Source organism: Sander lucioperca, chromosome 7 (assembly GCF_008315115.2).
Source record: "Sander lucioperca isolate FBNREF2018 chromosome 7, SLUC_FBN_1.2, whole genome shotgun sequence".
NCBI classification, from domain to species: Eukaryota; Metazoa; Chordata; class Actinopteri; order Perciformes; family Percidae; genus Sander; species Sander lucioperca.
In genome coordinates this window covers 11538460-11550002 of record NC_050179.1, presented here as the reverse complement: position 1 = coordinate 11550002, position 11543 = coordinate 11538460, and the positions used below count along the sequence as shown (strand labels likewise).

The 11543-nt window shown below is 39.8% G+C and overlaps 1 protein-coding gene across 2 annotated transcripts in view; it reads right to left on the bottom strand.

The window, feature by feature from the left end:
• Window positions 1-7920: 7920 nt before the first annotated feature.
• The window catches only part of LOC116038394 (F-box and leucine-rich repeat protein 22), a 34004-nt gene continuing 30381 nt past the window's right edge, over window positions 7921-11543 (bottom strand). For both annotated transcript variants that reach the window (XM_031282769.2, XM_031282768.2), the window contains exons 5-6: window positions 10639-10765; window positions 7921-9536 (exon numbers count right to left, since the gene is read on the bottom strand). In XM_031282769.2, the coding sequence (XP_031138629.1) occupies window positions 9147-9536; window positions 10639-10765 (517 nt within the window). In that variant the 3' untranslated portion in view covers window positions 7921-9146. The remainder of the gene's footprint in view (window positions 9537-10638; window positions 10766-11543) is intronic.

Below are 11543 nucleotides of genomic sequence, written 5' to 3'. Positions count from 1 at the left end.
CACACTGTTTACCATTAACCTCTTAATTTGCCCCATCAGAATACATTGCTTGTAAACTATACAGTGATGTATGTTTACTGTATTTAACATAGAATATTTTAATTACTGTCAATTACTTGTGTCCAGTGGGTCAATAATTGCATTTCATTTCATGCATGTTGTACATAAAGACATTAGGCCTATATAGATACTTTATACATAAACATAAATACATTTCACAGTTGAATTTCTTAAAGCATATGTTTGGTTCCTAATGTATTTATGGTGTAAATATACGTAAATATCAGTCAAATGTATTAGTTTCACTGTTACTTGTATCTCAGCTCATTAAAATGATCATTCACTTTTTTAAACACGTAAGTCTTTTTCTGTTCAATTGTCTGTATTGTAAATTGAAATTTTATTTAATAAATGAATTATAATTAATGATTGTTTTCTTTGTGAGTTTCTATAAATTCAAAAAACAAACATTAGAACATCCCATGCTTCTTAGATTCATGAGCTGAACATGAGTTCTTGTCAAACCACACACAATTTTTTTTTCCAGTGGCCCTTGCCAATATACATTATGTATTCTCAGAACATCAGTGAGCACTAATTGTGATAGTGCATTCCTACTGATTTTTCCTCTGGCCATTGGTCAATTATTTAGTCTCACGACAGAAATGTTGTTTGGGCCCAGTTAGGCTGAAAGAGGTTGGAGGGATAATTCGACCTGAACTAAATACATTTTGGCAGCAACACTAGGCCGGTTTGGAGACGTAATCAACAAGTGGGTCAGTCGGAAATCTGTAAGCCTGTTTGTGCTTCAGTATCCCACTTCAGTACTGCATATTACAGTATGATGGCTTTAAAGAGACATTATACACCTCGAAAAAGTTGGGTGACTCACACGAGTCACATAACAAAGAGAACCAAAATAAAGCAACAGAGGCTTTAGTGTGGGTAAAGCTCCAAAATCACTGGATCTTACATTTCCCATAATGCAACAAGTTACATCTATTCATTTGACCCTCCCTGCCTGTTAAACACCCGCGTCTTTTCAACTCCATGACCCCAGTTTGTGACTAAGGCTCTCTGTTTTTTTGTAAATTGTAGTCTCCGAGCCCAAGCAGAGGAAACAGCTTTTTTTCCCCTAGACTTTCGCAGAGCTGAACTCCTCCTTATGGTGAGTAAACTGACCTTTGTGTGTAGAATTGGTGGATTGCCCCTTTAATATTTTGTTTCAATGTGAAAAAAACTGCACAAAGGTTCAGTGCTTTGATCTACATTTTTGTGATTTCATCTTTACATTTTGAACAAATAAATACACACAGACAGCAGGATACATCCCATGTAATATGCATTATCACAGTACTGTACTAGATTGGGAAACGTCGGTTGAGCTATCATTCCCCTCTTACATATAATTAAATTTGGCATAAACGAGCAGCTTCCTTCTATAAATATTATTCTTACAATAAGATGAAATATTTAAAAGCCTTATGAATCTATACATTTTGTTTACTTAAGCCTGTATTACTGAAGTAAAAAAGTGAGAGCAAAACACTTAATGCAGTAGCTGTCAACAGTCACACTGTTGACTTATCTCAAGTCCTTATTAGAGCATACACAAACAGTGACTCTCCAATTCCAATGTACAATAGTATGTTTTTGTCCAATGACAACCTGTGAGTTACTGGCATAAGATGAGATAAGAGAAAACATTATAGCACGCTCAGGTGACTCCTTCCTAGAGTCTTTCTCTAGGCTGGAATAAATAAATACATATTTCAGCCATGTCTCACTGAAATACGACCTGAGTCCTTTGTAGCTTTGTAATTGATAGAGAGTGAAATGACATGGCTTCCAGTCAGTCGTTACAGTTAGGTCTGAAGCATCTCATGTAACAGAGTCATAGCTGGTATGTTGGGATCAATTCTGTGGTCGACCAGCGACAGGGTTCTGGGATCATGGGATTCCAGCAGACTTACGGTGGGATGATCTTCGGGATGGGTCGACAAATAACGAGTGTTGTCAATAATCGTATGCTAAATATGCATAACACTGAACCATGTCCTACAGAGAAATACAGATCCATTGAAGGCAGTTCTTGACTCAATGATGTGTCAGATGGCCAGACTGTAATATGTAATGTGGTTAAGCAGGCATGAGCCAATGACTCTCCTCAGTACCGTTAATTACCTGTCATGGGCATTTGACACTAAAAGGCACACTGATACAGGCACACTCATAACCAATATGTTTTAGAAATGTACACGTTATAGCTTTTATGGCGTGTTGGACCTCTAACTGAAAGTAAATATATGCATAATAACACCTTGTTGAGACTTTGAGATCATTGCATTGGCTAGTGACACGTAACCTTATTGTAGAAGAATTAAACTTTGGTCAGAGAAGTAGCTTTCCAGTGATATTTTGTTTGTTTTTCTTTCACAACAGTGCCACCTAGTGGGCATAATAAGACATCTGGCGTAAGACCAATGGTGGATGTAAAAGTAATCATTTGTTACACGAAAATAATGCAGATACAAAAACATAATGTGAGAATAAAGCTGTGCAAAAAACACAAATGATCATTAAACATCCATGGACAAAGAATGGTTAGTGTTATTGTGTGTGCGACTATGGCTTACAAGATAAGAATAAAATCTCATTAATAAAGCATGCAGACAAATTAAATTATGTGAGCATATAAAGTGATATATTGTAAACATTCAATGTGCATTTGCAGTATATATATAGGCCATGTCTTGTTTACAAATGTGAAAAACTAAATGTTAGTTGTAAGTATGAATCTCTCCTTAAAATATTAAAGCTGTAGCTATATAGCTTATATATTTGCAATCAACCATAGGTCACCTGAATATTGTATGGATTGTGTAGTTATTGTATTCAGAAGTATATGTCTGATATTACAGCTAGCTGGGTAAATGGTGACAAATGTCAACAACACATCTTCTGACTCCAGTGATTCATAGTGTCTTTTTCCCTGTGAGCATCTGATGCTGCATGCTAAGCGAAAAAAAAAAAACATCAGAAGATCAGACAGCGGAGGCTGTGTAACTCTGGAAACAGACCTGAGGGCATTAATCATGAATACCAGCCTCTCACTTTATCTGTGTGATCATTAGGCCCTACTTTAGCATGACGATTACTCTCTGGAAATGAGCTCCAGGAGGCTGCTTCCATTATTCATACCTACAAGAGCACAGTCTGCCCCCTATTCTTAGAAATGGGACTTAATGAAGGGCGGCCATATTTAGGCTCTGTGCTCTTGATATGTCACTGAGTGGCATGTCTTTGTTAGTGGTCTCAACCCCCCATTCTTCATCCTTAGCAATCTGCTACCCCAGTGATTAGACCCCAGAGAGGTGACAGGTGTTGCTCATTAGGATGCAGAGATTCACTTGTATCCCGCTTTAAAGGAAAAACCTTACATTTGATTGGTTGACCTTTCCATCGAAGTTGTGTTTTGCTGTCATAAGAGCAACTGCATATCCGACAGACCTTCAAAGTGGGCCACTAATTCATGTGGCAGACAGCTACTGCCGCAGGCCTATATATTTTTAAAGTGATAATATTTTTCTTATGGATAGAGTTTACTGCATGGTCCGTTTTTACTTAGCCTATTCCATAATGATTGTTTTAAATTCAGAACCTTTTACATGAGTTATCTGATTGTTTAAAGTGGTTGTTGAAGGTGTTGTGGTTCTTACATCTAAATATCCCCACTGGTATAATGCTGTAATGTTTTTCTCTTCTGTCACATATAGGTGCATGTTTTAGAAGACATCCAGGTCCATACGAAGTGCCCTGCCTGCACCTGCCTGCAGCCTGGGAGTACATATAGGCCTACACCCAATGTGAGAATTCACAAATGTACTGGGCTTGAATGCTTCTTGGTTGTTCTTTTTAAAGCGTAAGTTTGTATTTTCCAGGAAGATGAAAAGCGCACAAGAGTTCAGTTTTGCTCCCGTTCTACAAGAGTAATTTCAGGTAATTAGCTGGCAATATGTGGATGGTTGGGGTGTGAGGGTTTGATGATGCCTCGCTCACATAATTGGTCTCTGAGGCACGGTCCACATGTTGAAAAACGGCATACAAATGAACCTGTGACAAATACAGCTAGTGTGAGATAGTCTTCTGTGATGTTAAATCAGCTGACCACATTGTGAGACCATACTGAGCAAGTGTTCTGAATGTAATCATTCATTTTAAAAGACCATGTCAACGTATTGTTGAATGGCTATTATTAGTTTTGGTGATTTCTTGGATTAAATGTTTTAATGATCTTATTAATGGTTCTCATCATTTCTGCTCTGGGGGATGGTGGGTGGTGATGGCGCAGTGTATATGACACATGCTTTTGGTGTGGGAGACCTGGGTTCAAATCCCACTGCGATACATCAACCAATGTGTCCCTGAGCAAGACACTTAACCCCTAGTTGCTCCAGAGGCGTGCGACCTCTGACATATATAGCAATTGTAAGTCGCTTTGGATAAAAGCGTCAGCTAAATGACACGTAATGTAATGTAATGTAATGCTCTGAGCATGCTCTGCGAAGCATTTCACACCCCTTTAATAGTCTCCTCAGATTATGTATGATTTAGCTTTTACATCATGTTCACACCATTCACATGCCATTCTTTTCATTTTCCTGTGCATGTGCCGTTCACCATTTGCTAGTTGAAACATCCAAAAATCTGGCATCTGAACAAATATTCAAAATCAAAGCTGCTGTTAAGACCCACCCAGAATGGCAATGGTGCTCTTTGAATATTGTTCTTCCACCTAAAAGAGCTGAGAATAACCTATTGGAGACGGCAAAATCAATTGCATTATGCTGAATTTGCAGAAGCCACTGCTGTCTGTAGCAGTAATCAATGTGAGTGGTGGACATTTGGCTCCAGGAACCAGAATATTTCCAATGCAATATCAGGAAGATAACAGCAGCCACCCTTATACAGCATTGATCTATCCACAACAATATACTGTGGAATTAAACTAAACTAAAAAAAAAATAATAATAAGCTACAACAATACATTTGTTTTGTCCCATTAAAAATGCCTTGTTTCTGTAAAGAACCAAAGCTGAGACAATGACTGACCAGACCTCCCCAGTTTATGCAAGCTCCTCAGACTTTTGATGAATCTCCCCAGTGATTGCTGTGGCTGTTTCATGATTTGTGTAACCCGCTCTTCTAATGATTGAGCAGAGGATATTTTGGGTTCACAGGTCTCATAATTAAAGGTGTTCAGTCCTCTGACAGATGAGACCATTATCTCTGTAGGGTGTGAATGAATCCGCTGTACAGTTCATAATAACATAATGAGTCCATTCCTTGCTTTGCGGGGATCAGATCAAAATGCGCGATGTGCTGTTCTTCCTCAATACCTCTGACAACCTGTAAATTATCGAGCAAACAGGTGTTCTCCTTTTTTGGTTTTGATGGACTCCTCAGCAAAAGAGTATATGTAACGGCTTTGATTTTCCAAGTAATTTCCACTGGCCTTGGTTTCTTGTCCAAAAAAGCAGTGAGCATTGAGGTGTAGACCTTAATGCTCACTCGAGTGTCTACAGGTTACAATTTGCTGAAATGATCAGTTTTGGTCACAGCATATAATTATGTGATATTTGCGATGACTCTGGTTGTGACTGCCTTTTAAAATTGCAGGATTAAAGAATACAGCCATGAGTATTGCTAACACAAACTGTATCTACTGTTGCATTACAGAAGGATGTATTTGGTCATTGGAATTTCACAACTTAAAGAGGAAGTTTTCAGAGGTGATACAGTAATTATTTGGCCTTCATTCAACCTTTACTGATGTATTTAGACCTTTTGAAAACATTAATAGTTTTTTTTCTCACGTCATGCTATTTGCTGCAGTATTTCTTTTTTAAATGTATTAACTGATTGGGAGGTGACTTCACATGTGCCTCTAGAGTTACATAGAAACGGTACATAAATAACTGCAGCAGAGTGAAGCACCGCCATCTTGGCTCTGATTCAATACAATGCTGCCTTGTCATTTCACACTCAGCTGGAGCTCAAATCAAGACATATTTACAATGAAAGGGTGGTGGGTGAGGATGAAGCTTTATTTATTATTTCTTCCAGCTTTTTGCAACTGGAACCATGGACCTCTCCTCCTCCCTTTTGTTTTTCTCTCCCACTCACCTTTGAATGCTTTCAACAAAAGGCTTCCATCTCTGCTCCTCCGGTAATGATTAGTCTTTGTAATTTTGCCCAAACAGCATGGACAAAAAACTTCATTATCACAATATCGGTCTATAACGTTACCAGGTAATTCTGGTATCACTTATATAGTTGAACACAAAATCGAGCAAATCTATCTAGTTCATTGTCACTTATTCTGGCACTTGCTGGTTTTTCTGTGCAATTGTGAATTTCCTTTTTTAGTTTTACAAGTCGCCAGAACTTTCTTTATTTGGATACCTTTCACAATTAAATTAAAAAACAAACACAACATTTAAGAAGTATCCTCCAAAAAAACCCACATTATTATTAGAGCATGTCCTTTATAGCCCTTCACGGCCTATCATTTTTGTTTTCTAATTACCCAAATAACATACTGTATCTTTATCTCCATTTTTGATTACATTTATAACTTGCTTTTAGTTTTTCATGCAATTTCCCAGCACATCACATGTTCACCATTGGCAGCCTGATCACTGCACAGCGTGATTTAGTACAACTCGCTTAGAGGGCTCTATGAGAAAAGTGCCTTTTTGTTGCTGCAGCTCTTCCTTACATTCATAACAACTTCCCTTTTCTGGGCAAGTGCGAGGCAGATCTGTGCCAGCTGTCATTGGATATGGATGCTGTCAGGTCGTCTGTGCACGTGAGTCCAAAACGATTAGCATTGCCCTGGGAGATGGAATGTGGGGTGGCAATGCTGAAACAATGCAGTCTGGGTAATCGACCCTGACCTACTGCCAATCATTCCTTTTAATCTGGAAAAACTGACTGGCACGTGACTATACTGTGTAATTCAGAGAAAGACAAATCCAAAAAAAAAATAGTACACCACCATTTTGTATCTACTTAACTTTCTGACAGATTGTTTTCCAGGCCACAGACTTCTGTTTTCACCCTCTGTGAATCCATCATGTTCTTACTGAAGAGAATAAAATGGGTCTGGCATAAGCTGACTGAAACTGAATCCAGTGGTTTTAATAAAGTGTTCAAATTCACCAAGGTTGGCTTCAGAAGCGACTCCAAAGCATCAGTATATTGCATTTTTTAAGAAAGTGTATTTTCCAAATGAGAGTAAGGAAAAGAAAATACCTGCATTCATGACATGCTGTGTTGACCACAGTGCTAATGCATAATGAAGGATAAATCAGTTTGCAGAGCAACAAAGGGTGAATTTGTGATGTTTACATTTTCATCTATAGATGGCAGTATTCCGTTATAGATTTGGTAACACCGTTTTCTTTTTGAATTCTAGTTGGAAGAAATTGCCAGTGTAGAAGAAAAGCTCTGAGTACAGCTCCAGGCAGTTGAAGCAGAAGATTGTGTCTTGGATCACACAGAACTTAAAAAAAGTGAATTTAACTGCCACTTAAAGGAAATACAGCACAGTCATGATCTTCTCAGTTTCTGAAGCAGCCAGCTCATTGCCTTTTCCTGACATGTGCAAAGGTTTTTCTGTGTTTTTTTTTACTGAAAATGGTGCTTGTATATATATAATTATCAATTAGTTGTCATTGTTTGGGTTGTAGGCAGCTCGCATAGTTACTCTGCTGTCTGGTTCGTCAACAGGCATGTTAAAGTGTACATACGGTGTTAAAGCTCAAACCCATGAACAATTGCTGATTCTCTGCATTTAAGGTAACTTCTACCAATCTGTATTAAAAAAATTCACACAAAAAAAACAGTTGGTAGCCATTTTGCATCAAACAAATATTACCACATTTATTTTGAAAGTATAAAATTTCACACTATAAAGGCCACTTTTCAGGGTAAATCAACAACCTTCCTGTAAGATTTACACAGAGAAATACCTTATCACTCTCTGCTGGTCTAACATACTGTCCAGTTCTGTGGCAAAATAAAAAAAAAATTGTTCTACTCCACCACAGAAAGTAGTTGTCAAGATCTGAATAATTTACTCGATACAGGAAAATGGCAAGAGAGTGAGAATTCCTGACTTGTACATCCCACAAAGGAGCAGGTATTCTGAACGGTTCTCTCTCTTTATCAAACCGGCTTACAGGCACAGCTTGACGTTACAGGCACTGTTTGCCTTCTACTGGGAGACTTGAAAAAGAAATCTGCAGTTGACATTCTTTACAATGGCACCAGTCAGGCCATGAGAGCATCGCCATGGAGAGAGCATCCTCCCGTTTGTATAAGCGGAACGACTCGTACTACAGACCTCGCTGTCAGAGGCCGTTTGGCTCACTGCAGATCTGGTGAGGTATCCAGACTTTGAGCTTAGCGTTCACATTCCTACTCACTAACTGTGACGTGGTGCCCACTGAGGTAGAACAGTTGTACCAAAAGACTTATTTATAAAGTATACAAATGAGTAACAGTCACATCAATAAACTTAAGAGTGGAGTCATGGGGTGGTGGGGGGGAGAAAATAACATTACATTTTACCCATATTTTCAGCACAACAATATGTAGACCACTGACATGTCTGGATATCTGAAAAAAAAATCCCTTCCAGCACAAACTGCTCCTGTAATGCTTTCCCTTTCAGGCATAATGGCGGTTTCACAGATACTTAAATTGTATTATTGCATCTACAAGCCAGTAGGAACAGTTCAGTTGTGAAATCACTAGCTCAGGTGATCTTGGCATGTGAAATCTATCCTTCCCACTCTCACACACGCTATTCAAGAGTACAGACAAAAACAAAGATAGGTCAACAAAAGGGAACTAAAGCAGACACTTGTCATGTTAGAGAGGGCACATTCCCATACAGAGAGTAGAACATGTTTGTCAACACTCCTTCCACATTAAAGTGGAATCTGTGACGTCCCTTTTGAAGGCTGCCGTCTCCCCTGAAGGCTGGAATGGGCTAAGCGAGCTGACGGGCTCCCGGCAGGGTGGGAAAGGCTGGGCTGTGAGGTGCTTACAGCTGGACGCCCAGCCGTCTATGTGGACTAGGACCAGCTGCTGTCCGTCAAACCCCCAATCCTCTTACGGGTGATGATGCTTTCTGTGGACTTAAGGAGCCTCTCTAGACAGGGTGCGTTGATTTTGCCCGGCGGAGGGCCTCTGGGCTCGACCGAGTCTGTCTTAGTGCGGCTGTCTGTGCTGGAGGACACAGCGTTGTCCTGCGTTAGGTCTCTGGGGGACAGCAGGTGCCTGGAGCCAGTCTGGGCTTGCTCTGCTATGGGGGAGCAGATGGGTGACGTGTGGAGCCACTTCAGGTTACTGGCGGAGTAGGCTCCGGGAGGAGTGAGGTCGGTGACTCTCAGGGTTTTGACGCCGGCTGGAGGATCTCTGACAGTGACGGGGCTCATGACTGCAGTGTTGGTCACTGGAGATAGCTGTTGGGAAAGAAGGAAACGCAGTTTAATTTAAATTGTTTAGTAGCTTATTAATCAGGGACAAAACATAAATATTCATATAAAAAACATATACACTGTATAATAATAACTGTTTAACAGCTCTTTTAAAGCCACTATAAGAAGAGTTTGAAAATTCCCAACTTTGGCGGACCCAGTGGTAGTATCTAACCCAGGACCACTAAGATAAATTGGATAAAAGCAACACATAACATGCACCAATTTACACTGAGATTTTCTTATTTTTCTACAATCAAAATGTGCCTTCAAAAAAAATATGAAAGATGTTATAATCACATAACGATTCTTCACACTGTGGCTTTAAAATCTGCAATAATTGATTTTTTTGGGAGCACAACAAAAACACACATTAGCAAATACTTGCCAATTTATGCATTCAGTAGACGCAGAGCAAAATGAGCATTGATTTGAAGATCTGGCTCTTTCGTGGTTAGTAGTTCTCTAGCTACTTGCTAAGTTAATCTGTCGGCTGTTTAGTGCTGGGCAGGCAGTGTACACTGGGTATATCAGAGCTTTATCACTAAAAACAAATGCACAAGCAGTAGCAGAAGCAGAATGGGGTGATAATTATTTGTCATTCACACAATTTGTAACATTATAAATAGTAATTTTATTCATTGTTAATATAAAAATATTGATAATATCAGTTTTAAAGTTACAGTGTTGCCTTAGCAAACATTATGACCATTTACAATGTGCAAAACAGCTTTGTTGTACATGTACAAATTCATTTGAGGGTGTGTCAGGATTAGCCACAGAAATAAATCCTAACCAATTAAATGCAAAGAAATGTTCCGGAGTATTCTGACCGTTCTTATCCCCTTAGAAACACTCCTCCAAAATTACCTTTTCTCCTCTGTCATTGTTTTTAGCGAACCTGAGACTGTGGTAATACCTCAGTAAAAATAGCTTTTAATCCCCCCCTCCCCTGTCCCAGACCTGTGACTAAATAGTAATAGATATGTTTGTCCCTCTTTTACTGCATCGTCACCATATGTTCTTGGCAGCAGGCCTTCTCTAACCAAAGCTCTTACACAACATTTCTGCTTTTGTACAACTTTACCTTCGGTTTCTTGGAAGGAACAGCTTCCTCTGTCTGGGTGACAGTGAGTTGGTCTCTGAGTTTTACATTAGGGAACCAGCTCTTCAGCATTTCCTCCATTTTAAGAATGATATTAATGTATTTCTCCCTGAAAAAAGGAAGGAAGGAGAGAAAGAAACAGAAATATTTACTATTTAATCATGCATGAATCTGAGTAATCTAGCAATAATCTTGCCAACTTCTTCTCTGAAATCGTAGCTCTCCATCAAGCTCACACAGGAAATAGGCAATCTTGAACAGCGGATGAACACTTCACTCACTTAGCAAAGCCTGTACTCTGTGTGTGTGTGGTGTGTGTGTGTGTGTGTGTGTGTGTGTGTGTGTGTGTATGTGTGTGTGTGTGTGTGTGTGTGTGTGTGTGTGTGTGTGTGCGTGCGTGCGTGCGTGTGTGAGGGCGGGGATTGTCTTAAGTACATTTCTCACATGTTCTGAGCTCACACGTGGCCTGATGTATAATGGCTCCACTTGCCTCTAAATATAAAACACCAAAACCACAACGCTCTCCAACAGCGTCATTGTGAAAATAAACTAATCGTGGTGACGCAGTTTGCGTTGGAGGTGGGCAGCAGAGCGCAGCGCCCCATTATTAACTCCCACCCGTCAAAACCAGATGGTGGGTTGGGATTAGCCCGTGTCATATGATCAGGACCTTCCTGCTATACTCCATTCAGGACATGTTAAATTTATGTGAAAGATTATTCGCAACAGTGACTGCTAAAAAAGTCACTTTGATCCTATCTACCATTGTGTTGCTGCAAGGGCTGCCAGCTGGCAACACAGAGCAGGCCCGGGAAGGAGGGAGGGGTTTAGTCCACCATCCAGCCTCGGTCCCAGCTGTCTGCAGGGAGGCTGCCACACCCACTCTT